The 23,307-nt window shown below is 44.5% G+C and overlaps 1 protein-coding gene, 1 long non-coding RNA gene and 1 other non-coding gene across 6 annotated transcripts in view; 1 reads left to right on the top strand and 2 right to left on the bottom strand.

Annotated features, from left to right (window-relative positions):
* SDR42E2 (short chain dehydrogenase/reductase family 42E, member 2) overlaps positions 1–9,409 on the top strand; it is a 39,100-nt gene extending 29,691 nt beyond the window's left edge. Inside the window, exons 6-11 of the mRNA XM_075830229.1 lie at positions 2,592–2,674; positions 4,081–4,218; positions 4,303–4,371; positions 5,675–5,738; positions 8,352–8,425; positions 9,200–9,409. Coding sequence (XP_075686344.1) covers positions 2,592–2,674; positions 4,081–4,218; positions 4,303–4,371; positions 5,675–5,738; positions 8,352–8,425; positions 9,200–9,409 — 638 coding nt within the window. The remainder of the gene's footprint in view (positions 1–2,591; positions 2,675–4,080; positions 4,219–4,302; positions 4,372–5,674; positions 5,739–8,351; positions 8,426–9,199) is intronic.
* LOC142655731 (uncharacterized) overlaps positions 1–23,307 on the bottom strand; it is a 188,257-nt gene that overhangs the window by 157,647 nt on the left and 7,303 nt on the right. For 3 of the 4 annotated variants that reach the window (XR_012849543.1, XR_012849541.1, XR_012849542.1), the window contains exons 2-3: positions 21,312–21,362; positions 9,396–9,423 (exon numbers count right to left, since the gene is read on the bottom strand). This is a non-coding gene — a long non-coding RNA (uncharacterized LOC142655731). The remainder of the gene's footprint in view (positions 1–9,395; positions 9,424–21,311; positions 21,363–23,307) is intronic. The other variant, XR_012849544.1, reaches the window with a different exon arrangement.
* On the bottom strand, positions 18,390–18,471 carry TRNAL-UAG (transfer RNA leucine (anticodon UAG)). Its single transcript has one exon. It is a non-coding gene; the product is annotated as a tRNA-Leu (tRNA).

Raw genomic sequence — 23,307 nt, 5'->3', positions numbered from 1 at the left:
GCAAGCTATTGCCTCCCCGATAGGCGCTAAACAATTCCACCATATGTGGGGCCAGGACCTCCCTAAATTGTTTATAGTAGCCTGAAGAAAACCCATCTGGTCCCGGAGCTTTGTGAGCCTTCAGATTTTTAACAACATCCAGCACTTCATCCAAACTAAATTCAGCATCCAATACCTCTCTATCCCCTTGGGAAAGTTTAGTAGGGATAGCAGTTTCCAGAAGTGCTTTAGCTTTATTAGCATTAAACTGAGATGGTGCTGAATACAATGCTATATAAAAATCATGAAAGGCTTTCAAAATCTTTGTGGGATTCTGCGAAAGAGATCCATCTGCCAAGCGCAATTTCGGCAGTGTTGAGGCGGCAAATCTAGGCGTAAGGCGTCTGGAGAGTAAAGTCCCTGGCTTGTCCCCCTGTGAAAAAAACTTATGTTGTGACCATCGTAGACTTTTTACCGCCAAGCTCGTCAGACACAGATTCAGTTCAGTTCGAGCTTCCGCAAGTTGAGCTTTTATAGCAGCCGATGGATCCTTTTTAAATAGACTAGACAGGTCCGCAAACTGTCTTTCCTTTGATGCTAATATCTCTTTAGACCGTTTCTTATTTCTCGAGGCTATCTGAATAAGCTTTCCCCTGATCATGTCCTTATGAGCTACCCAATTGGATATGACCGAAGTGTCCTGTGTCTTAGTAAGTAAAAAATATGTGTCCAATTCCTGTTGAATTTCTTTGACTACCTCCTGATCTGATAACAATGACTCATTCAATCTCCAAGATGAGATGGGAGGTCTCCCACAAAAATCAGACAACCTAACCACGATCGGATCATGATCAGACCAGGGGGTAGCCAAAATTCTAGCATCAGTGACCTTAGGGAGCAAACTAGTAGAAAGCAGAACATGATCAAACTAGTAGAAAGCAGAAGATGATCAATGCGAGTGTGGATATTATGAGCTGAGGAGAAAAAGGTATAATCCTTCGCTGTGGGATTGAAATCCCGCCAGACATCTATAACATCCGCAGAGTGAAAGAAGCGTGCTACCTGTATGCTAGTTGGTGTAGGAGGAATATATCGCACTCGGGATGCATGGGATTTATCCATGGACGCTCACAGTAAAATGTCCATCAGCACCCCACTCACAGTAAAATGACCATCAGCCCACTATTAACAGATTCCCCGTGTAGGTAGCGCCACACAGCCCCTTGTAGGTAGCGCCACACAGTGCCCTTGTGGGCAGCGCCACACAGCCCCCTTGTAGGCAGCGCCAGACAGCCCCCTTGTAGGCAGCGCCAGACAGCCCCCTTGTAGGCAGCGCCAGACAGCCCCCTTGTAGGTAGCGCCACACAGCCCCCTTGTAGGTAGAGCCACACAGCCCCCTTGTAGAGTGCGCCACACAGCCGCCTGTAGAGTGCGCCGCACAGCCCCCTGGTAGGGAGCGCCGCACAGCCCCCTGGTAGGGAGCGCCGCACAGCCCCCTGGTAGGGAGCGCCGCACAGCCCCCTGGTAGGGAGCGCCGCACAGCCCCCTGGTAGGGAGCGCCGCACAGCCCCCTGGTAGGGAGCGCCGCACAGCCCCCTGGTAGGGAGCGCCGCACAGCCCCCTGGTAGGGAGCGCCGCACAGCCCCCTGGTAGGGAGCGCCGCACAGCCCCCTGGTAGGGAGTGCCACACAGCCCACAGCCCCCTGGTAGGGAGTGCCACACAGCCCCCTGGTTGGTAGAGCCACACAGCCCACAGCCCCCTGGTTGGTAGTGCCACACAGCCCACAAGTTGGTAGTGCCACACAGCCCACAGTCCCCTGGTTGGTAGTGCCACACAGCCCACAGCCCCCTTGTAGTGACCGGGGATTCCACTCCAGGAGAAGCTCCTGTCGTCTGTCTCCATGACGTCATTGGCTTCTCCTGGAGTGGAATCCCCGGTCACAGCCGGGGATTCCGCTTCAGGAGTATCCCCTGATGTCACTGCCCATATATGGACAGAGACATCAAGGAGCGCTCCAGGAGCGGAATCGCCGGCCACATGGGGATTCCGCTCCTTCAGGGAGCTACAGTGGCGCTAGTAGATAGCAGAGCAGGAAGATTCCTCCCAGCTCTGCTATAATGCCGTCGCTACCGCTATAGCAGCCGCATCGGCTGCTAGCGGAGCCACCGCCCTCATGCCCGATGTCGCCGCTAGCAGCCGCTATGGCTGCTACGGCGGTAGCGACGGCCACTAAGTGAAGAAGTGCCTGGGCGGAAAGGTGACTGCTAAAGGCCGGCCCTGGGTGCAGTTAGCGAGTGGCACCTGACCCGCTGGTAGTTGCAACGGCGCGGGGATACACACACCAGCTGGCGCCCCTCTTGCAGTGTGGCGGCTGGCGCCCTGTGCGACCGCACTGGTGGAACGTATCTAAGGCCGGCCATGGTTACAAGTCATCTTTTATACAAACATTAAGTGAAGATTGACAAGACCCTTCCTCTGGTTTCGCTTAAAGCTAATAATAATTTACAAAAGTACAAAAAGAAACAATATATTACATAAAAGATGATGATTTAAACCTTGTTTGAAGTAGAAGAAACTTTGCTGATTTTGTACATTTTTCTGTGTCTTCAAGGAGGTGGTAAACTTCTCACATGTGTGTTGCGGCCTCCAGGAATTTATGGACCAGATGAAAAGAGACATTTGCCAAGACTGGTCGTAAGTCATCTGGGGTTGAATATATTGATATTTGGGTATCGGACATGTAGCTGGTGGTTTAGCGCGTGTGTGTGTGTGTGTGTATGTGTGTGTGTGTGTGTGTATGTGTGTGTGTATTTACCCCTTTAACAACCATCCACTGTCTTTTGACAGCAGGCGGTGCATGTGCTTAGTCTACAGAGACGTCTTTTGGCGTCGCTGTAGAAGAGGCTGATGAGCGCTCCTGTGATCGCTCATCCTCTAAGCAGGAGCTGTAACTTATAGCTCCTGATCTTAGAGCAGCCTGCTGAATGCAGCTGGGGTCGGAAAACATTCGGACCCCAGCTGTTTAATACTTTGATCGCCGCGGTCTGTGACCACGGCATGATTAAAGGGAACTCCCCTCTTTGATTGCGTCGCTGGAAACCTGGTGATTTGATCAAAGAACAGGGAATCCCTCTGCAGCCAGCCCTGGGGACCTAGAAAGGACCCCAGGGCTGTCTGTTCGGTTTGCCTGCTGTTACAGGAGTATGCTAATACATTCCAAGTAAAAAATAAAGTTATAAATAAAGTTATCCCTTAATGGGATTAAAAAAAAGTAACAAAAAAATTATTATTCTGCATAAAATAAATTTTATTGCCCCTATACTAAATAAAAACAAAAAACCTACACATATTATGTATTTAAACGACCGTAATAACCTGAAGAATTAATCTAACTTGTTATTTAGCGTGAAACGTGAACGGGATAAAAAAATAAACAAGAAAAACTATGCAGGGAATCGCTTTTTCCTATATTCACGCCGTAAAAATATTTTTTTTCTACCTCTAAACTGTGAAAAAAAATAACACAATTTCACCCGCATAAAACAAGGCCTCATACGGCCACGTCAATGAAAAAATAAAAATCTTATGGCTGCTGAAATACAAAGAGGTAAAAACGGAAAAACGTAGCTGGTCATTAAGACCTTTTCAGGCCCGGTCATTAAGGGTATGTGCACACACTAGCTTCCTTTTATGTCTGAAAAGACAGACTGTTTTCAGGAGAAAACAGCTGCGTCGTTTCAGACGTAAAAGCTCCTCCTCGCATTATGCGAGGCGTCTTTGACGCTCGTAAATCTTGAGCTGCTCTTCATTGACTTCAATGAAGAACGGCTCAAATCACGTTGCAAAGAAGTGTCCTGCACTTCTTTGCCGAGGCAGTCATTGTCGTTTGACAGCTGTCAAACGACGACGCGTAAATGACAGGTCATCTGCACAGTACGTCGGCAAACCCATTCAAATGAATGGGCAGATGTTTGCCGACGTATTGTAGCCCTATTTTCAGACGGAAAACGAGGCATAATACGCCTCGTTTACGTCTGAAAATAGGTTGTGTCAACCCAGCCTAAGGGGTTAATGGATGTTTTTTTTTTATTTGACTCCAGGCAAATGCTGAAAACAGATTATTATGTTTTAAGTTTTGGAATGACGGGACCAAGATGAACTGGATCCATTTATACAATCTGGTCGAGGCTCATATACTTGCTGCAGAAGCACTAACTGCCAGTAAAGGATACATAGCTGTAAGTTAGTGTAACACAACAAGATGTGATTGTGTACAATTTTGGTAAAACCACTGCTATATTCACGTTAATGATATGTTTCAGAGTGGAAAAGCCTATTTTATCCATGACGGGGAGCATGTCAGCTTTCATGAGTGGTTTCTCCATCCAATGGTGAGTAATGCTATAGAGATGGATAGTTACGTCTGGACCAATCCGTTGAATGTCCACCAATCCGTTTTTTATGTATTTGAATATCTATTGTATCAAATATTCTGTGCTGAATAATATCATAATATATTTTTATAAGGGTTATAGCTGTTTTTCTGATACAGAGCTCCAAAATCCCCTGCTTCCCTTTACATGCTAATAAAATTATGGCTGCCTACAGCCACCAGTAGGGGGAGCTTGCTGTATAAAGCTTTATTATTGCATTTAATGGGCGTTGTATAAACCACATGCTGTAAGCTCCCTCTAGTGGTGGCTGCAGGTAGACATCATTTTAGCTATGCAGGGCATATTAAGCTCTCTATCGTGAAAAAAAATAACTCTAACCCCTATGAAGATATATTATAAATAATCAGCAAAATATTTTGGACCGAAAAACAAAGTAATATTAAAAAGGTGGACATTGACTTTTTAAAGAACATAAGAATATACAATACATAGGTTTTAAAAGTAGACCATCTATCACCTTTCAAAGGAATATTTTATAGTTGTTAACAAAGAACATCCTTAAACACAATATCAGTTACAGGTGATCCCAATAAAGGATACAGTAAAGTTTATTCTTCCAGGTCAATGCAATATACATTTACACCATAGACGAGCTGGAGTGAATGACAAATATCAACACTCCAAGATTCTATCCTTTTTACACTAAATGATGGGGAAGTTGTAGTAGCATGATGCCAGGGAGTGCAGAGTTCACTTTATACAGAAGTCTGCCCTCCTGTGACTGATGAAGACGCCGGTCCGGCGTTGAAACGCGTAGCCTCTGCTATTTACAAATAAATACTCTTACTTCATGCCTGTCTAAGCTTGTGACATTGTCTACTATAGCAGCGCCTTGGTCCCTTTTTTTCACTCGACTAAGCTATTCTTCTGACAACAAACTGTTTGTTTGTTTGTTTGTGCATGGACCTGGCAGCAGCTTTCTTACCATTGTGACACTTACCAGTGTCCACAATCCAAGGTGAGCACTTTTTTTGTCATTAAGTTGCTCTCGTGTATTACCTCGCTTTTATCTGCACTATGTGGCGCCGTGTCTCTTTTTGTACTTTGTTTTAGTGTACTCCTGTGACTAGATCCTACTCCTAGTACCACACGTATCTCTAGAATGTTATTTCCCTTTATTCCAAAAGAAAAGAAATCCTAAATTGTCACAACTGATTCTAGGTAATAGGAGTGTTGGAACGAGCTTTCCGCTTTGCAATAGCAATGTGACACTAGCACTGATGTTTATTTGCATTTTTAGTTTGAAAAACTTGGGTTCCCAGATCCTTGGATAACTATACCCAGTTCTCTGGTCTATGCTGCAGGTATGATCTATTACATTATCCCTGTGCTGTGACATCACTGTGCGCATTATTCCCATTCCATTTCCTATATTTTCAGTTGTTTATCGTCCATACACTGTAATATCACTGTTTTATTGTCTGCTCTGACTATAATTTGTGCGTTATCCCTATATCGTGATACACTGTAACTACTGTTCCTGTGACTTTGGTAACTATCCCTGTAATGTGACATCACTATCTTTATTATCCTTGTGCAGATATATCACTGTTTATTATCCCTGTTCTGTGACATCAGTGTTTATTATTCCTGCACTGTGACATCACTGTTTTTATTATCCCTATACTGTGTTGTCACTAGGACTATTATTCCTGTGACTTTAGACACTATCCCTGAACTGTGACATCACTATCTTTATTATCCCTATACTGTGACATCACTGTTTTTATTATCCCTGTACAGTGATGTCACTTTGACTATTATTCCTGTAATTTTAGACACTATCCCTGTACTGTGAAATTACTATCTTTATTATTCCAGTACTGTGACGTCACTGTGTTTATAATCCCTGTACAGCAGGGGTCTCAAACTCGGCCGGGTAAGTGGGCCACATATAGAAAAAATGGGAAGTTGACGGGCCACATTACTTTCAAATTTGATACAATACAAAATTATTGTTAATCAATTAGTTACTTGATCTACTATAACACTATATTACTAGAATACTATATTACTATAATAATACCGTTAGGTTTAAAATTTGAGATATTTCTCCACGTGAAATTTTAACAATCCAGTTTTCGTGTTGCTAAATGCAGTCCGGCGGCTCAGTTGGCAGCGTTTGGCAGACACACATGTCAAGATTGGGCAGCCCCAATTAGATAGTGCCACAGTGCCCTCTGTAGATGCTGCCAGTGCCCTCTGTAGATAATGCCACAGTGCCCTCTGTAGATAATGCCACAGTGCCCTCTGTAGACAGTGCCCTCTGTAGACAGTGCCACAGTGCCCCCTGTAGACAGTGCCACAGTGCCCCCTGTAGACAGTGCCACAGTGCCCTCTGTAGACAATGCCACAGTGCCCTCTGTAAATAATGCCACAGTGCCCTCTGTAGATAATGCAACACACCCATAGATGATTGCCAGTGTCCTCTGTACATACTGCCACAGTGCCCTCCGTGGATGCTGCCACAGTGTCCTCCGTGGATGCTGCCACAGTGTCCTCCGTGGATGCTGCCAGTGCCCTGCGTGGATGCTGCCACAGTGCCCTCTGTAGATAATGCAACACACCCATAGATGATTGCCACAGTGTCCTCTGTACATACTGCCACAGTGTCCCCTGTACATGCTGCCACAGTGTCCTCCGTGGATGCTGCCACAGTGCCCTGCGTAGATGCTGCCACAGTGCCCTGCGTAGATGCTGCCACAGTGCCCTCCGTAGATGCTGCCACAGTGCCCTCCGTAGATGCTGCCACAGTGCCCTCCGCAGATGCTGCCACAGTGCCCTCCGCAGATGCTGCCACAGTGCCCTCCGCAGATGCTGCCACAGTGCCCTCCGCAGATGCTGCCACAGTGCCCTCCGCAGATGCTGCCACAGTGCCCTCTGCAGATAATGCCACACACACCCCAAGTAGATAGCTCCATTGGGGCTTCCTCTAGGAGTGGAATCACCAGCCAAAGCGTTGCCGACGCTTTGGCTGGGGATTCATCTACTGTTGGAGCCGCTGACGTCACTGTCCATACACAGTGACGTCAGGGGATCCTCCTGGACCGGAATGTGATATCAGGGGCAACCCCAGAGCCGGAGTCCCAGAGGAGAGCACCAGTATAGGCTCTGCACCAGAACTCTGGGGAAGCCATTAACATCAGTGTCCATATATGGACAGTCATGTCAGGGGCTTGCCCAGAGCTGGAGTCCCGGAGCAGAGCCGTTTCTAGCACTCTATCTGGGATTCCAGCTCTGCTCCTGACATCACTGTCCATATATGGACATGGATGTCAGGGGCAACCACAGAGCTGGAGTCCCGGGCAGAGCGCTAGTAGGCTCTTCCTGGGACTCCAGTTGTGCTCCTGACATCACTGGGACTCCTGCTCTGGGGAAACCCCTGACATCACTGTGGATGTATGGACAGTGATGTCAGAGGCTTCCCCAGAGTCCCGGAGCAGAGACTATACTAGCGCTCTGCCCGAGACTCCAGCTCTGGGGAAGCCCCTGACATCGCTGTCTATATGTGGACAGCGATGTCAGAAGATTCCACAGAGTCCCGGAGCAGAGCCGATACTAGCGCTCTGCCCGGGACTCCGCTCTGGGGAAGACCCTGACACACTGTCCATATATGGACAGCGATGTCAGGGAATTCCACAGAGTCCCGGAGCAGAGCCGATACTAGTGCTCTCACTGGACTCCGGCTCTGGGGAAGCCCCGGACATCGCTGTCCATATGTAGACAGCGATGTCAGGGAATTCCAGAGTCCCGGAGCAGAGTCTGTACTAGCGGCTCTGTGTCCAGCGGGCCATAGATGATGGCCCCAGGGGCCGCGTGCTTGAGACCCCTGCTGTACAGTGATGTCACTTTATAATATGGCTCACCTAGTACGCAGTTTACCTACCATGGCTAACTGTCTTATGTTTTCTATGTAGCTTATATTTTGGAATACATGCATCTCGTCTTAAGACCATTTGTGTCCTTAAACCCATTGCTGACCAGACACGAGGTAAGACATATTACATAACCTACATTTTTGGTTTCCTTGATGAGCAAATGCTTTACTTTTATATATGCAAAATCTGAACCCTCACTTAGGGCTCATTCAGACAAGCGTAAATACTCGTGCGTGTGCGGTCCGTTGAAATAACTGTCAGCACATGGACCCATTAATTTCAATGGGGCTATTCAGACATGCGTTTTCACGCAGCGAGTGTCCGTTGGGTGAAACTCACTGCACGTCCTATATTGGTGCGTTTTCGGGCACTTTGTCACCCATTGAAGTCTATGGGTAAGTGAAAACCATGGACAGCACACGGACGACATCCATGTGCTGTCTGTGTTTCACACATCAGTTGGTAAGGAAATTCAGAGAATTAAAAAAAAAGTACTTGCAGGGGACGAAGAAATAAAATGACTGTTTAATTGTTATTCTATGACATGGATGAACAGTTGCCAAACCGACTAACATAATCCCCTTTGAAAGGAAATGAAATATCTTTATGACTTCTTGACTCTGCAGATCTGGTATTTTCTCAGTAAAGTAAGGAAAATCCCAGGTAATCACGTCACAAACAGCACAGGGACAGACAAAGCCGCCTACAGTGTGAGGTCTTCATCAAACAACCCCTCATATCTCAGCCTCCTGTGCCCCTGTGAGTGCCCCTGTGAGTGACATGGAAGTAGGATATTGGAGTGAACTGAGCGAATTAGATTCACAGATCTCAAAATACATTTCATTACTTCATCAGATCTAACAACCAATCTGCCTCTTTGTTTCCAGGTAATGAAAATTGCGGTGGTGCACACGTTCCGAATAGATAAGGCTCAGAAAGAACTTGGTTACAACCCAAAGAAATTCTCCTTTGCTGACTCAGTGGATTTTTACATCAAAACCAGGCCCAGTCCATCTCAACAAAAGTTACATTTTACAAAAATGTTGCTTATTTTATTTGCTTTATTTCTTTTTTTGTGCCTACCTTTGCTTCTATAGAACCTCCAGATACCCTGCGCCCCGACATAAAAAAGTGTATTGTTACAAATCATCTGGTTACTATTTGAGAAGAATTTATATGAAAATGTGTTTACCTCACATTGCAAAATTATTACTATAATGGACAGGACAAATTGTAGACTCATGTACGGACATCCAGTATAGGAATCTGCCAGGCTTTCCTATTTACTTCACCGGAGACCACATTCTGACATGGGTGACACAGCTGTTTTGTCCCCATATTCCAGCTTCCCTATTGTTCCCTTCTCCACAGATCTCCATAGATTTATCTACCACCAGAAATTATGTGTATTAGAGCTCAAGCACACAGAAGAGCTCAGCCCAGAGTCTGTATGACGGCGGCCATAGTCACTTTGCGTGCTGCTGTAAGCTACCTGTATATAGCGCTTTATTACGGAGGCAATGCTTCTAGGGGAGAACACCTCCGTAATATGGCACCCAATGGATTCTGTACGAATCTGGAGTCATATGGAGGTACAGTAAGGGCCCTGTGCCTGCTGAGGGTACTGTATTATGGCTCCGTACAGGGCTTGTATTGAGCTATAATTCTGCTGTGTGCATGATCCCTAAAGAAATTCTTTCTTTTGGTCATTAAAGAAGTATAACTTGTTTGTGTGTGCAGGATAAAATAAAGAGGTGCAAGGTGGGGGAAGGAAATTATATTTAAATTACAAAAGAGTCCTGTCCTTTATTGCCCTGGTGCATTTCTTCAGCCGCTACCTGAAAACGCATATAATCTTCAAACCCTTCCCCCGCCTCAGTTCCTGTCCTGGACATGCAACTTGCCACCCCCCAAACTGCATAAAGTAAAGGAGGGTTTACATGGGCAGATATGTGCCCATTACAAGTGCCGATCACCGATAATTACAAGTCGATCGGCTCTTGTTTTAGGGCCCCTCCATTACCAATGTAAACCGTATGGGGACGGACGATCGTTACTACACACAGTTTACATAATGCCGGTAGCACATCCCGTTTATGTTGGGAGATGGGCTGCCAACAACGATGATTTTTAGGGAAGCATGTAAGATTAAATCAACCGACAAATGAGCGTTTGCTCGATCATTGGCACCTGTAAATGGGCCTTTAGATACCGAGTAAAGCCCCAAACGACCAGAGGCATTTTTTTTTTATAGCGGAGCGATCATCACGATCGGCCCATTTACATTAGGGAATCTAATGGAGCTAGTGGGTACGATACTGCCCATTGCACAGCCTCCAAAGTGATGTTTAGGAGGCTGGAGATACTCTTTCAGCCATTCAACGCAAGAGAAACGCGACAAACTTACCTGTAACAGTTAACCCTATGTCACTGTTAATGGAAATCTTCCTCAGTGGAAGGACTCGCTTCTTTTGGCCCCATGATTGGCACTTAGCAATTGCACCCACTTATTAAGTTTTGATGTAATTCTGTAATCTCAAGGGGGATAAGCCATTACAGACAATGATGGCATTTATTGATAGGCTCTAATCATGGTGTCTGGTAATTGGGGCCCTCACTGATCCCAAGATTGAGCGGCTACAGCATATGGCGGAGCAAGGCGGCATGAGTCTATCTATGGTTTCGCATTCTGCATATGTAGAAAAGATTTATTTTTCTTATGCTCCTCTATATAGACATGCATTCTACATCAACACAACTTTTCAAACAGAAATTTGTAAAAAGAAAAGTTTCATAAAACAGTTTTGTACACATGAATGGTTTGTGTGGCTTATGATATTATTTAACAATGCCGACTTGATGAGAATATGCCGTAGAAGTATTTTTGTACTGAACAAGTAACATTTGTTAGTAGCTCCTGATTTCATGTTTACACAGATTTATATTGCATTATTGTTATGGTTCAAATGGCTTTAGCAATTGGATGAGTGAGAGGTTCTGCAGCAGCTACTGAAAATTGTTAATCAAATATTTCAATAAAATATTTTTTTTTAAATTCTGCTCAAATAGTCTTGCTGTCTTAAAGGGTCTGACCAGTTTTATATAATTTGTTATGCTTGTTTAAATGTCTCATTATTGTTAAAATCTCTGCTAGCTGTCAATGAATGAAAACAGTCTTGTTTACACTAAGGCTTTATCCGTTCGTGAAAACCATGCATGCCGCACGGAAGCACTTCCATGCGAACTGCGTGATTCGCGCAACAGCTGTCAAAAGGATGAATGTAAACAGAAAAGCACCACGTGCTTTTCGGTTTACAAACATCCAAATGGAGTGTCATAATGATGGAGGCTGCGCAAAAAGCACGCATCCGCGCATCATATGCTGCTGCAACACGGAGCTGTTAAGTGTTTTTTGCGCACGCAAAACGCCGCGTTTTTGCGTGCGCAAAAACGCCACGCTCGTGTGAATCCAGCCTTAGATACTGAAAACCTCAGGAACAAGCCCTTTCCACAGCCGAGGGTACAATATTATTTTAGGCCATCCTCTGTGAGATAAACACAGCAGCAGAAAAAACAAAAAAAACACCTCTCCTTTCTTACACATAATCCTGGCCATAAACTTGATTGCTTGCTTCCTTGACCAACATCATCTATCCTGACTCCCCCATAAACACATACACATACCCATGTACATGCTCTTACACATTAGATGAATGTCGGCTAACACCACCAGTGGGACCAGCTGACCATTTAATGTGTATGGGATTGTCCCGACTTTCCCACAATGGCAAATGTTTGGGAAAGAAGGATCGGGCATGTTGGATTTCAACCTGCCCGATCCTTTGTTATCACTGGAGATAAGCCTTAGGCCAGATTCAGACGACCGTGTGCGTTTTGCGCAAGCAAAAACCGCGGCGTTTTGCGTGCGCAAAAGGCACTTGACAGCTCCGTGTTCCCTGTTCATATGGATGCGCGGCTGCAGCCACCATCTTTATGACACTCCGTTTGGATGTTTGTAAACAGAAAAGCACGTGGTGCTTTTCTGTTGACATTCATTCTTTTACTGTTATTGCGCGAATAACGCTTGTCCCACGGAAGTGCTTCCGTGGGGCATGCGTGATTTTCACGCACCCATTGACTTCAATGAGTGCGTGATGCGCGAAAAACGCTGATATATAGAACTTGTCGCGACTTTTACGCAGCGGACTAACGCTGCGCAAAACTCACGGACTGTCTGCACTGCCCCATAGACTTGTATAGGTCCGCGCGAGCCGCGTGAAAACCACGCGGCCGGCACGGACGCAAAGCACGTTCGTCTGAATCCGCCCTTATTCCCCTCTCCCCATTGAAAACACATACATGCTCGGACGAGCCAAGAGGGCATGTATATTGGAAACTCGGGAGGAATAGTGCTGCCTAGCAACTATAATATATTTCTTGCTGCATAAACAATATAATCATACAATGAATGAGCGTTTGCTCATTCATCCGTAGATCGTTGCCCTGTTTACGCAGGAAAATTATCGGTTTACCTGATCACTGGCCCATGTAAAAGGGCCCTTAGACTCCAGGCTAATTGCTTTTACATACAATAATACATTGTAAAGAAGTCCTCACTATGTCAGCAGCAATAGAGAATTTCAGCCTCAGAATTTAATAATAAATGGCAGTAAGCAGAGATCTTGAAAATGGTAGGGAGCTGAAATACAAAGTATATTAAACTCTAAGGGTATGTTCACACAGAGTTTTTTGCAGGCAGATTTTGATCTGCCTGCACGCCGTTTTCCGCTTTCTCCGCCTCCCATTGATGTCAATGGGAGGTCAGAGACGTAAACTCTCGAAGATAGGGCATGTCGCTTCTTTTTCCCACGAGACGGTTTTTTCGCTCGCGGGAAATAAACGCCTCCGTCTCCCATTGAATTCAATGGGACGCATTTTCGGCCGATTTTTGGAGCATTTTCCGACACGGTTTCCGCATCAGAAAACTCTGTGTGAACTGGCCCTTACATTGTTACATAGTATCGTTAAAACAAAATATAGTATATCCAATACGTTCAAATAGGGAAAAGGACAGTGGTGTGTGGAGCAAAAAAATAAGAAAGCTTGAGCCAACTTTACCTAAATGGCACAGAAGTCCTTCTAGTTTTCTCATTTACATACGACTTAAAACCCCCTTTTAGGTCTTAGGGTATGTTCACACGCAGTGTTTTCAGACGTAATTCTGGCATTCTACGCCTCGAATTACGCCTGAAAAAAACGGCTCCATTACACCTACAAACCTCTGCCCATTGCTTTCAATGTGTTTTATGGTGTTCTGTTCCAACAAGGTGTTATTTTATTTATTGTAAAAATACGGCGCGTAAAAAGACACCCACAAAAAAGAAGTGCATGTCACTTCTTGGGACGCTTTTGGAGCCGTTTTTCATTGACTCCATTGAAAAACAGCTCCAATAACGTCGGTAAAATACACCGCGAAAAACGTGAGTTGCTACAAAAACGTCTGAAAATCAAGAGCTGTTTTCGCCTGAAAACAGCTCCGTATTTTCAGACATATTTTGCTAAGCCGTGTGAACATACCCTTACTATTATGCAATTTACTTGCAAAGACAGACTTCTAAATATCTAAAACTTCCAGAAGATGGCAGTATACACCATATATTGTCACAGGACACGTCACATAAATGACTTTGTCAACAGGTACGTGTTGCTATAACAGGTTAAAAGTAGTAGCCTCCATGTTCAGTAACATAAAAAAAGGTATCCAGAAGTAAACCTGTCAAACATATGCCAAAATCACACTCTTTTGGCACATGTCTGCACAATAGGAGCTTAAGTCACAGTATACGTCGCTATATGTGTGTTTGACCATACAGAGGTATATGTCTGATGTAGGCCAAAAAGTTTCTTCTATATGCTAGCCGAACAAGGGTCAGGGGAAACTCGTACTCCGAAGGTGGGACCCTCACCTATCAGACATATCTGACAAATAATATAGACATCCCATAAATGTCTGAAGTGAGAAAACCCCTTTAAAGGTATTTAAATATTGCTCTTATAGGACCGCAAAATTTGCTCACACGTATTACACACGTCAGGACAACCAATTCATATGCCCTATTAAGTCATACGGCTGTCATAGAGAAGAGTCCCCCGATCTATAAGAGCGACTCCTGCTCTGGCGGACATGGCCTCCCAAGCATTACATGGTCTATTATCCATTTGAATGATGGCCATGTAATGATACATCTCCCCTGCATGACCAGATGCGGCTTAATAATAATCATAATAATCTTTATGTATCGCCAACATATTCCGCAGCACTTTACAATTCAGAGGAAACATGAACAGACAATATCAGACATTACATAGTGACAAAACTAATATACCATTCAAACAAGAGAAGTGAGGATTCTGCTCGCAAGAGCTTACAATCTATGAGGAAATAGGGGAGACACAAAATGTAAGAAGTGCTTGTTCAGTACAATGGTCCAGCCATCTTTTATACATGTGATAGTCACCAGCCAGTGTTTGTGTATGACTGATTCAGGGTAACAGCATATCCGCCCCGGCGGCTGCAGGGAATTCCGGCCAAAAAACTGGTCAAAATTGCAGTGCCATTTTTCGGCCTGAATGTCCGAGGCAGAAAACAAGTTAAAAAAAAACACAAAAAAACATGCATACTTACCCTCGAAAGTCCTACAGACTGGCTTCCTGATATGACGTTTCATCCCATGTGATTGGCTGCACCGGTCACGTGAGATGAAACGTCATCCCAGGAGGCCAGCCTGGACGAAGAAGCACAAAATTCTGGGTAAGTATGAAATTTTATTTTTTTTGAGTTGCGATTTATCTCGACATATTCTATTTGTTGCATTTTTTACCTCAACATTGAATTCAATAGGGAAAACCTGCAACATAGAAGCAGCGATTACGCAATACAATTGACATGCAGCGGATTAAAGAACAGCACCGCAAGTCAACTTCTGAGCGGTTTTTTTCACTTATCATTTACGCAGCGTGTGGATGAGATTTAATCAAATCTCATCCACTCTGCTGCTACTGTCTAGTGCTGCAGATTTTCCTCAACTAAATACGTTCCCGAAAATCCACAGTATTTACGCTACGTGTGAACTTACCCATAAAGTGCCTTAGGGTCCAGGAAGTGTTGGGGGATACGGCTGAATGAGGGGGTCAGGTTCTGATGACTAACGTAAAATGGGGGCCAAGGAAAGGAGTCAGATTAGGGAATGTTATAGGCCTCGCTCCAGAGGACTGGTGCAGCATGAGAAAAATCTTGGAGACGGGAGGGAGAGGTTCGGATTATGGAGAATTTAAATCTAAGGTCGTTGGCAGAACGTAGAGCACGGGTACGGCGGTAGACAGAGATGAGGGAGGAGATGTAAGGAGGTGCAGCACTGTGGAGAGCTTTGTGAGTGAGAGTAATATGTTTGAATTTAATTCTGGGGGGAGTGGGCAACCAGTGCAGTGACTGGCACAGGGTAGATCCAAAGGTTAGAGGTATGGGCAGCACAGCAGAACAGCAAAGCCTCCAGGCCAAATGGGTGCCAGCCTCCAGGAATCCGACTTGAACATACCACAGTATGCAAACAATTGGAAGAGGTGGCACTCCAAGTTGAAAATATCAAGTAGATGGATTTATTCTCCCATCTGAGCAAGAAAGTAGGGTAACATTTCAGCTGCTCAATGCAGCCTTTGTCAAGCTTGAGTTACTGTAGTCAAGACGTGTCGAATGCGCGTTAGGTCCCGGCCGTCTCATCGTGAGCACACGCGCATGCGTGATAGGGGGTTGGGCGTGAGGAGAGGGAGATAGATTTTGTTTATTTATAATGATGTTTGTAAACTGACAATTGCGGGGAATACGAGTTGGGATCGTCTCAACCATGCTCAGCCTGGTTCAGACGATCGTTCTGCCACCGTTACTCCCGATGCTGTTACTATTACAGTGGCTTGCAGCGTCGGGTGTGCGCACTAAGGCTGGGTTCACACGAGCATGTTACGTCCGTAATGGACGGAACGTATTTCAGCCGGAAGTCCCGGACCCAACACACTGCCGGGATCCTAGCATCATAGTTATGTACGATGCTAGGAGTCCCTGCCTCACTGCAGGACAACTGTCCCGTACTGTAATCATGTTTTCAGTACGGGACAGTAGTTCCACGGAGAGGCAGGGACTCCTAGCATCGTACATAACTATGATGCTAGGAGCCCGGCTCCCTGCAGTGTGTTCAGTCCGGGACTTGCAGCCGAAATACGTTCCGTCCATTACGGACGTAATGTGCTCGTGTGAATCCAGCCTAAGACAGCAGAGAGGCTTGATTAACATAAAACTTCTCACGCCCCCATTTAAAAATAGAACAGGCAGTAGCTGCATTGGAAGGTTTATAAAAAATTATGTCAGAAAATGAGTACAAAGTATTTGCATCATTAAACTAATAATTGCCAGTATGTATGTTTCATATTCATGAAAAAAAAAAAAGGCTTCACTTGGGAATAACCGTTTAAGGCCAATATAGTGAATCATATTGAGTATGAATTGGTGATCTACAATGTCAATTGCTGCCGAGAGATCCAGAAGAATCAAAAGAGAGTAGTTGTCACTAGATTTAGCCATCAGGCGTTCATTTGAGACTTAAAGAGGCTCTGTCACCAGATTTTGCAACCCCTATCTGCTATTGCAGCAGATCGGCGCTGCAATGTAGATAAGAGTAACGTTTTTATTTTTTAAAAACGGGCATTTTGGCCAAGTTATGACCATTTTTGTATTTATGCAAATGAGGCTTGCAAAAGTCCAAGTGGGCGTGTTTAAAGTAAAAGTCCAACTGGGCGTGTATTATGTGCGTACATCGGGGCGTTTTTACTACTTTTACTAGCTGGGCGTTCTGACGAGAAGTACCATCCACTTCTCTTCAGAACGCCCAGCTTCTGGCAGTGCAGATCTGTGACGTCACTCACTTCCTGCCCCAGGTCCTGCATCGTGTCGGCCACATCGGCACCAGAGGCTACAGTTGATTCTGCAGCAGCATCAGCGTTTGCAGGTAAGTAGCTACATCGACTTACCTGCAAACGCTGATGCTGCTGCAGAATCAACTGTAGCCTCTGGTGCCGATGTGTCCTCGCTCGTCCGACACGATGCAGGACCTGGGGCAGGAAGTGAGTGATGTCACAGCGTGATCTCTCGAGAACACGCTGTGTTTGTGCACTGCCAGAAGCTGGGCGTTCTGAAGAGAAGTGGATGATACTTCTCGTCAGAACGCCCAGCTAGTAAAAGTAGTAAAAACGCACCAATGTACGCACATAATACACGCCCAGTTGGACTTTTACTTTAAACACGCCCACTTGGACTTTTACTTTAAACACGCCCAGTTGGACTTTTGCAAGCCTCATTTGTATAAATACAAAAATGGTCATAACTTGGCCAAAAATGCTCGTTTTTTTAAAAATAAAAACGTTACTGTAATCTACATTGCAGTGCCTATCTGCTGCAATAGCAGATAGGGGTTGCAAAATCTGGTGACAGAGCCTCTTTAAGTTGGGGCAGTCCTTATAGAGCGTAGAGTGCGGAAACCAGATTGTAAGGGGTTGAGAAGAGAGTTAGCAGAGAGATAGTGGATAAGGCGATAGTAGACCAAACGTTCCAGAAGTTTAGAGATGAAGGGCAGATTGGAGACAGGTCGGGGTGATCCTGAGGGGGCCGTAGACAAATCCCACTTGGAGGGAGAATGGGCAAAAGAGTCTGAGGGTGAGAACTTCAAAAAGAGGGGAATGTGAGTGATGGTACCGGGGGAATGACCTGGAAAGTGCAGTGTGGGGAAAGAAGTATACCTACTGCTCCACCCTGCCTCTTCCCTGGTCTGGGGGCATGAGTGAAGCGGAGACCACCATAAGATAGAGCAGCAGGGGAAGCAGTGTCAGTCATGTCTAGCCATGTTTCTGTAAGAGCCAGGAGGTTGAGAGAGTTAGAAAGAAATAAGTCATATTTGTCCACTAGAATATATTAGTGCACATTGTACTTTGTTAATTCCTACTATGTAAAAATAGTAAGAACGAAAAAAATAATGGCAGCGGTGGGATTCGAACCCACGCCATCGAAATGACTGGAGCCTAAATCCAGCGCCTTAGACCACTCGGCCACGCTACCATCTCAATGTCATATGATTTCTATGTCAATAAAGCTCTAGTGAAAAGAAACTTGTTCAGCACATAAATAATCTCAACACAAAAGAGTATTTGTAAACGTCTGTAATAAAACAGAAGCTCAGCGCATTCTCTTATTCTTATTAGCACTTTAAAAAACTCACAGCTGTAGGCATACGGAAAAAAAAATTGTGTCTAGATGCAAGACCTATTAATGACCACATGGTGGCACTGTTGCTCACTTTAGTCACTGACTTGTGGAGTCGTATGCTGGTGGTGCGACTTGGGACTTGTAGACACAAAGAAGGTCTTTGTGTCTACTATAGAACAGCATTAAATATTAAAACTATAACGTGTCTGACATAGCTGAATTGTAAGGCTGGATTCACACGTTGCGTATTTGTTGCTGTTCTTGGTGCAGATTTTTCAGCCAAAGCCAGAAGTGAATCCAGGATCAAAGAGAATTATATGCTCCTCCTTTATATTTCCCATTCCTTTTAAAACCACATCTGGCTTTGGCTCAAAATCTGCATCAAAATCTATGGTATGATCAGTAATGTATGAAGACAAGCGATCGTCACTACGATCACTCGTCCCCATGAATTTCCATTACGTCGGCATCACTTCTCCCTGTGAAGAGGTGCTGCCGACAAAAATAATATTTTCTGCTGCATAAACTATGCAATCAGCCGATGAACAAGCGTTTGCCCTGTTTCCACAGAACAATGATCGGGAATGAGATGGCTTGCCCCATACTTGGCCCGTGTAAAAGGGACTTTATAGGCTCTCCAGATGATTGTATTATGTGGATATTATATACAGAGAAACCTCTCCAACCGTGGCACTGGCCGACTCGATCAGCTATGGGGAGTCCTTTATTTTTACCAAGTGCCCATATATACAGGTCTACAGAAACTTTTGTTCAGAACTCTTGGGATAGTGGGCAGTCATCCATACAAGTGTCACATTCACTTTATAGCTCTCTTGTTTGGACAGAAGGAAACCAAAATAATGAATATTTGGTTCTTGTATTATTAATTTTGTTCTATAGTTTGTATAAACTAATATACCACACATCGTTCTACCTCCCTAAAATAGTGACTAGTCCCTTTTGTCCCCAAGTACTGTTTTTAGGGTGTTGTAAAGCGATTTTTCCTCCATCCCTTACAGCCACTGTTCCCATGGATCAGCAACGGAATGTAACAGACGCTATATTAGGAAGTTAGAGCACTATACACGGGGCCGTACCTATGAGGGTGCAGCGGTAGCAACCGCTACTTGGCCCTGGTACCTGAGGAGACCCAAAGGCCCCTTTGCCCTATAGGACACCAGTATTAGGGCTTATTCAGACAAGCCTATTATACATCCATGCGCAGTCCGTTAAATAAATAACTGTGCAATTCAATGGGGCTGTTCAAATGGCCGTGGGAAGGGCCCGTAAAACAAGTCTTTGAGGGATCCATGAAAATGGTCCCACACGGGTGCACATTGGATGCGAAAAACTGCAGTTTTTCACGTCCGAATTTATACTCGTTCGTCTGAATAACCCCTTATACATGGAAACTGGTAGGTGGGTGCCCAGTTAACAGCTTTTGCATTGGAGCCCAGGAGCTCAAGTTACGCCTCTGACTATATGTGTTCTGGTGTAGTGATAACTATTACAAACGATACAACCCCTCTGAGAGTTCTTCTTATGTCATACACAAGCAATACAGCATTGCAGGAAGAGGTATATTTCACAGGCACTTGCTTGGCCGTTCCCTGACAGTGTGTCAATATTTTCCTGCTTACAGAACAAAATGTGCTGCACACCTACTGTTTAAAGAACGTCTTCTTTCATTCAGGAGCCCTTGGGAGTAGAAGCACGAATCGTGGCTTAAACCACATGCACTCACTAACATCTCGTAAAAATATATTGAAATGCTTATGTAATCAGGTCGATAGAAAATCATGGCCAGTTTAGGCAGAAAACAATTTACAGTCAGTTACTAGTAGGAAAAAATAAAACAAACAAATAGAGCATCATAGTGTGAAAAATGGCAAATAGTAATGATGTTGTGTTGGCACAAGGTCTAGTGCGGGTCTGAATGTAGTATCAAGTGCTCCTCATATGAACCAGAACGAATCCGGTATACATGGTTTTAGCTTGTTGCCATAATGTTATGACATCTCTGGTGCCAGCGGTGCACAATGGCACCAACAGCTCGGGAGTCACCTGCAGGAGTCTGCGCTGCTGACCATCCACAAGGGCTCATTATTTACCATAATGCATAGCAAGAAACCCTGCTACCCCCAGATCTCTGGGGAGCTGTTTAATGCATATGCACCCTCTAACATAAAGGGAATCTCCAGGGATATGTTTTTTTAGGTGGATTATTTATAGTCACCAGTCTGTCTGAACAGACTCAAAGCAGGACTGGCATCTTGGCAGCAGTCAATCCATTCCATTCTTAGTAAGGGCCTGTTCACACCTACGTCAGTATTTCCGCTGTTCTGCTCTGCCAGAATAGCAGGACAACGAAAATACCAAAAGAGCCGGCTCCGTTGTATGACAAACACCATTGACGCCTGCCGGAACACATTGACTTTAATGGGTTCTGTCGGGTTTCCGTCAGGGTATCCATGGTTTTACCAGAAATAATAGTCCAGTATCATGCGCTATTGTTTACGGTATTTTCGGACGGATCTGTGACGGAGGCTCCTAATGCAGCCCCCAACGCAGATGTGAACAGGACCTAATATAGACTTTTTCCCAAAACACATTTAGGTGGAGCACCTGTTTGAGTTGAGTTTTACTCACCCTATATATCCAAAGAAAAAAAATGAAAGGAATAAAAAACTTACCATGTGTAACTTTACTGTGAGAACAGATGACAACAAAAGAGGTCAAAGTATCTATAATATAAAGAAAAAAAATGCTTTCAGTTTAATGGCAGCCTGCGATCCATTACAACCAGTCATTGTTCTATCAGGTAGAGAGGAGCAGGACATAGTGGTCCCTAGGAGACATTTGGGGTGATAGCTGACCCAGAAGGGGGATTGTAAAACCTCCCACAAACCACTTTCCATTGATTTAATTGGGAAATTCGTATTGCGGTCCATACGACTCATTGCAGAAAGAAATAAGTGACCTGTGATTTTAAATCAGTGTATAATATCTGTGAGTAACGCACGGATTTCTGAAACGGATTTCCTTCTAATTCCACATGGTATTTTTCTATCTCTAAATCGTCCAGTGAATATAGCCTCAGGCCCCTTTCACATATGTTTGGTGATACACCTTTGTTTCCGGCGTGATGCCAGAATTGATACCATGCTTTTTTATGGGGGCAGTTTTGGCAACCGATGTATCAATTGTGATGCCGGATGTCACCCTGCGCCAGAAAAAAGCTGCACATGTTTTGAAGTAAGCGTAGACCACATAAAACATATGAGAGGACATGCATATGTACATACCCAAAAAAATGTCACTTATTAAACCTCATTGCTTCTGGGAGACCTTTCTTCAATCCTTTAAGCACAAGTGAAATTCAATCCAGTGGTAGGAAGTAGTACGAGGACACATCCCAGATACTCACCATCCATCACTGCTCGTGACGCAGTCCTGGGAGCTCCGTAAAGTGCCGACCGCCTCGTATATATACACCACAGTTTACATGACTATTATGCGGTTCCTATGACTCTCAAGTGACATCTGATATCACAGGCCTTAGGGTCAAGTCAAAGGTTAGATCCTTCTTAAATGCCATTTCCATGTTAAGATAGGTCAGGTGCTTGTGCTTTTTTTGTGACGTTTGCTGTAAATGTCAATAATAGGCAGATCACCCATACTGTAAATATTGCCAAGGCTGGTACACGCTCACCTGGCACAGCAGGCAACTACGTTCAGCGTATAGTTCATATGTACACGCTGATGTAGTGTCGGCAGACATCTGATGTGAACTGAACCAGGACTGCAACATTTTTCCAAACTTTGCAGTACATCTTATATTATACATGAGTTTTTGTTATTTTGCCATTTGAGGTCAATGCCCGATTGCTCTTCATGGAAATTAATGGAATCCAAGAAAAATGCAGACCCTTTCCAAAACTCCCATTCATGTTATTAAAGAGAATGCACAGCCGCAATCCAGCAGGGGCCAAGACAATAACCGGATCCACATTTATGGAAACTCACACAGCGTTTTTCATCAATGTTTTTCGTGGCATTTTTAATGGGTTTTTTTTGCTCCGTCTTTAATGTGGCCAAATGTTACATTAAGTAAAATATAAAATCACTACACAAAACTGTGTTTTGGTTTATGCCGTTATTAAGGCGATTTTGTGGTCAGTGGCATCTTTATCCAAACGCAGCAGGCTTTGATTATGGCGTGTTTAAGGCTCATCCACAGGCTGCAGAATTTTTTTCTGGCCGGAATTTCGGAGGAAAAAAATGCAGCAAAATACAGTAGCAACATAGTGGATGAGACTTAACATATCTCATCAACATCCTGCGTATAAATTCAGAGCAGAAATTGACCTGCGGTGCGAATTTTAAGGCCAGCAGCATGTCAATTCTTGCTGCGGAAAGTGGACTGAATTGCTGCGTTTTTCTGAGGAGATGTCTCCATCTCCCAGCATTGTGAAAAATGAAGCAAAATACGCACCATTTTCTGCTGGAAAACCCGCATGAAATGGTGTGTTTTTGCCGCAGCAAAATGTCTGCGTTTCTCAACCGAATTCTGCAGCAATTCCATTGTGTGTGGACAAGCCCATTAGGTGTTTTTTCCATAGGCTTCAGTATAGGACTTCAAAAACGTCAGAAAAAAAGCATGTACAAAATGACACCAAATCAAGAACG

This window comes from Rhinoderma darwinii, chromosome 6 (genome assembly GCF_050947455.1).
Source record: "Rhinoderma darwinii isolate aRhiDar2 chromosome 6, aRhiDar2.hap1, whole genome shotgun sequence".
Classification (NCBI taxonomy): Eukaryota; Metazoa; Chordata; class Amphibia; order Anura; family Rhinodermatidae; genus Rhinoderma; species Rhinoderma darwinii.
This window is presented reverse-complemented; position numbering and strand designations above follow the sequence as displayed.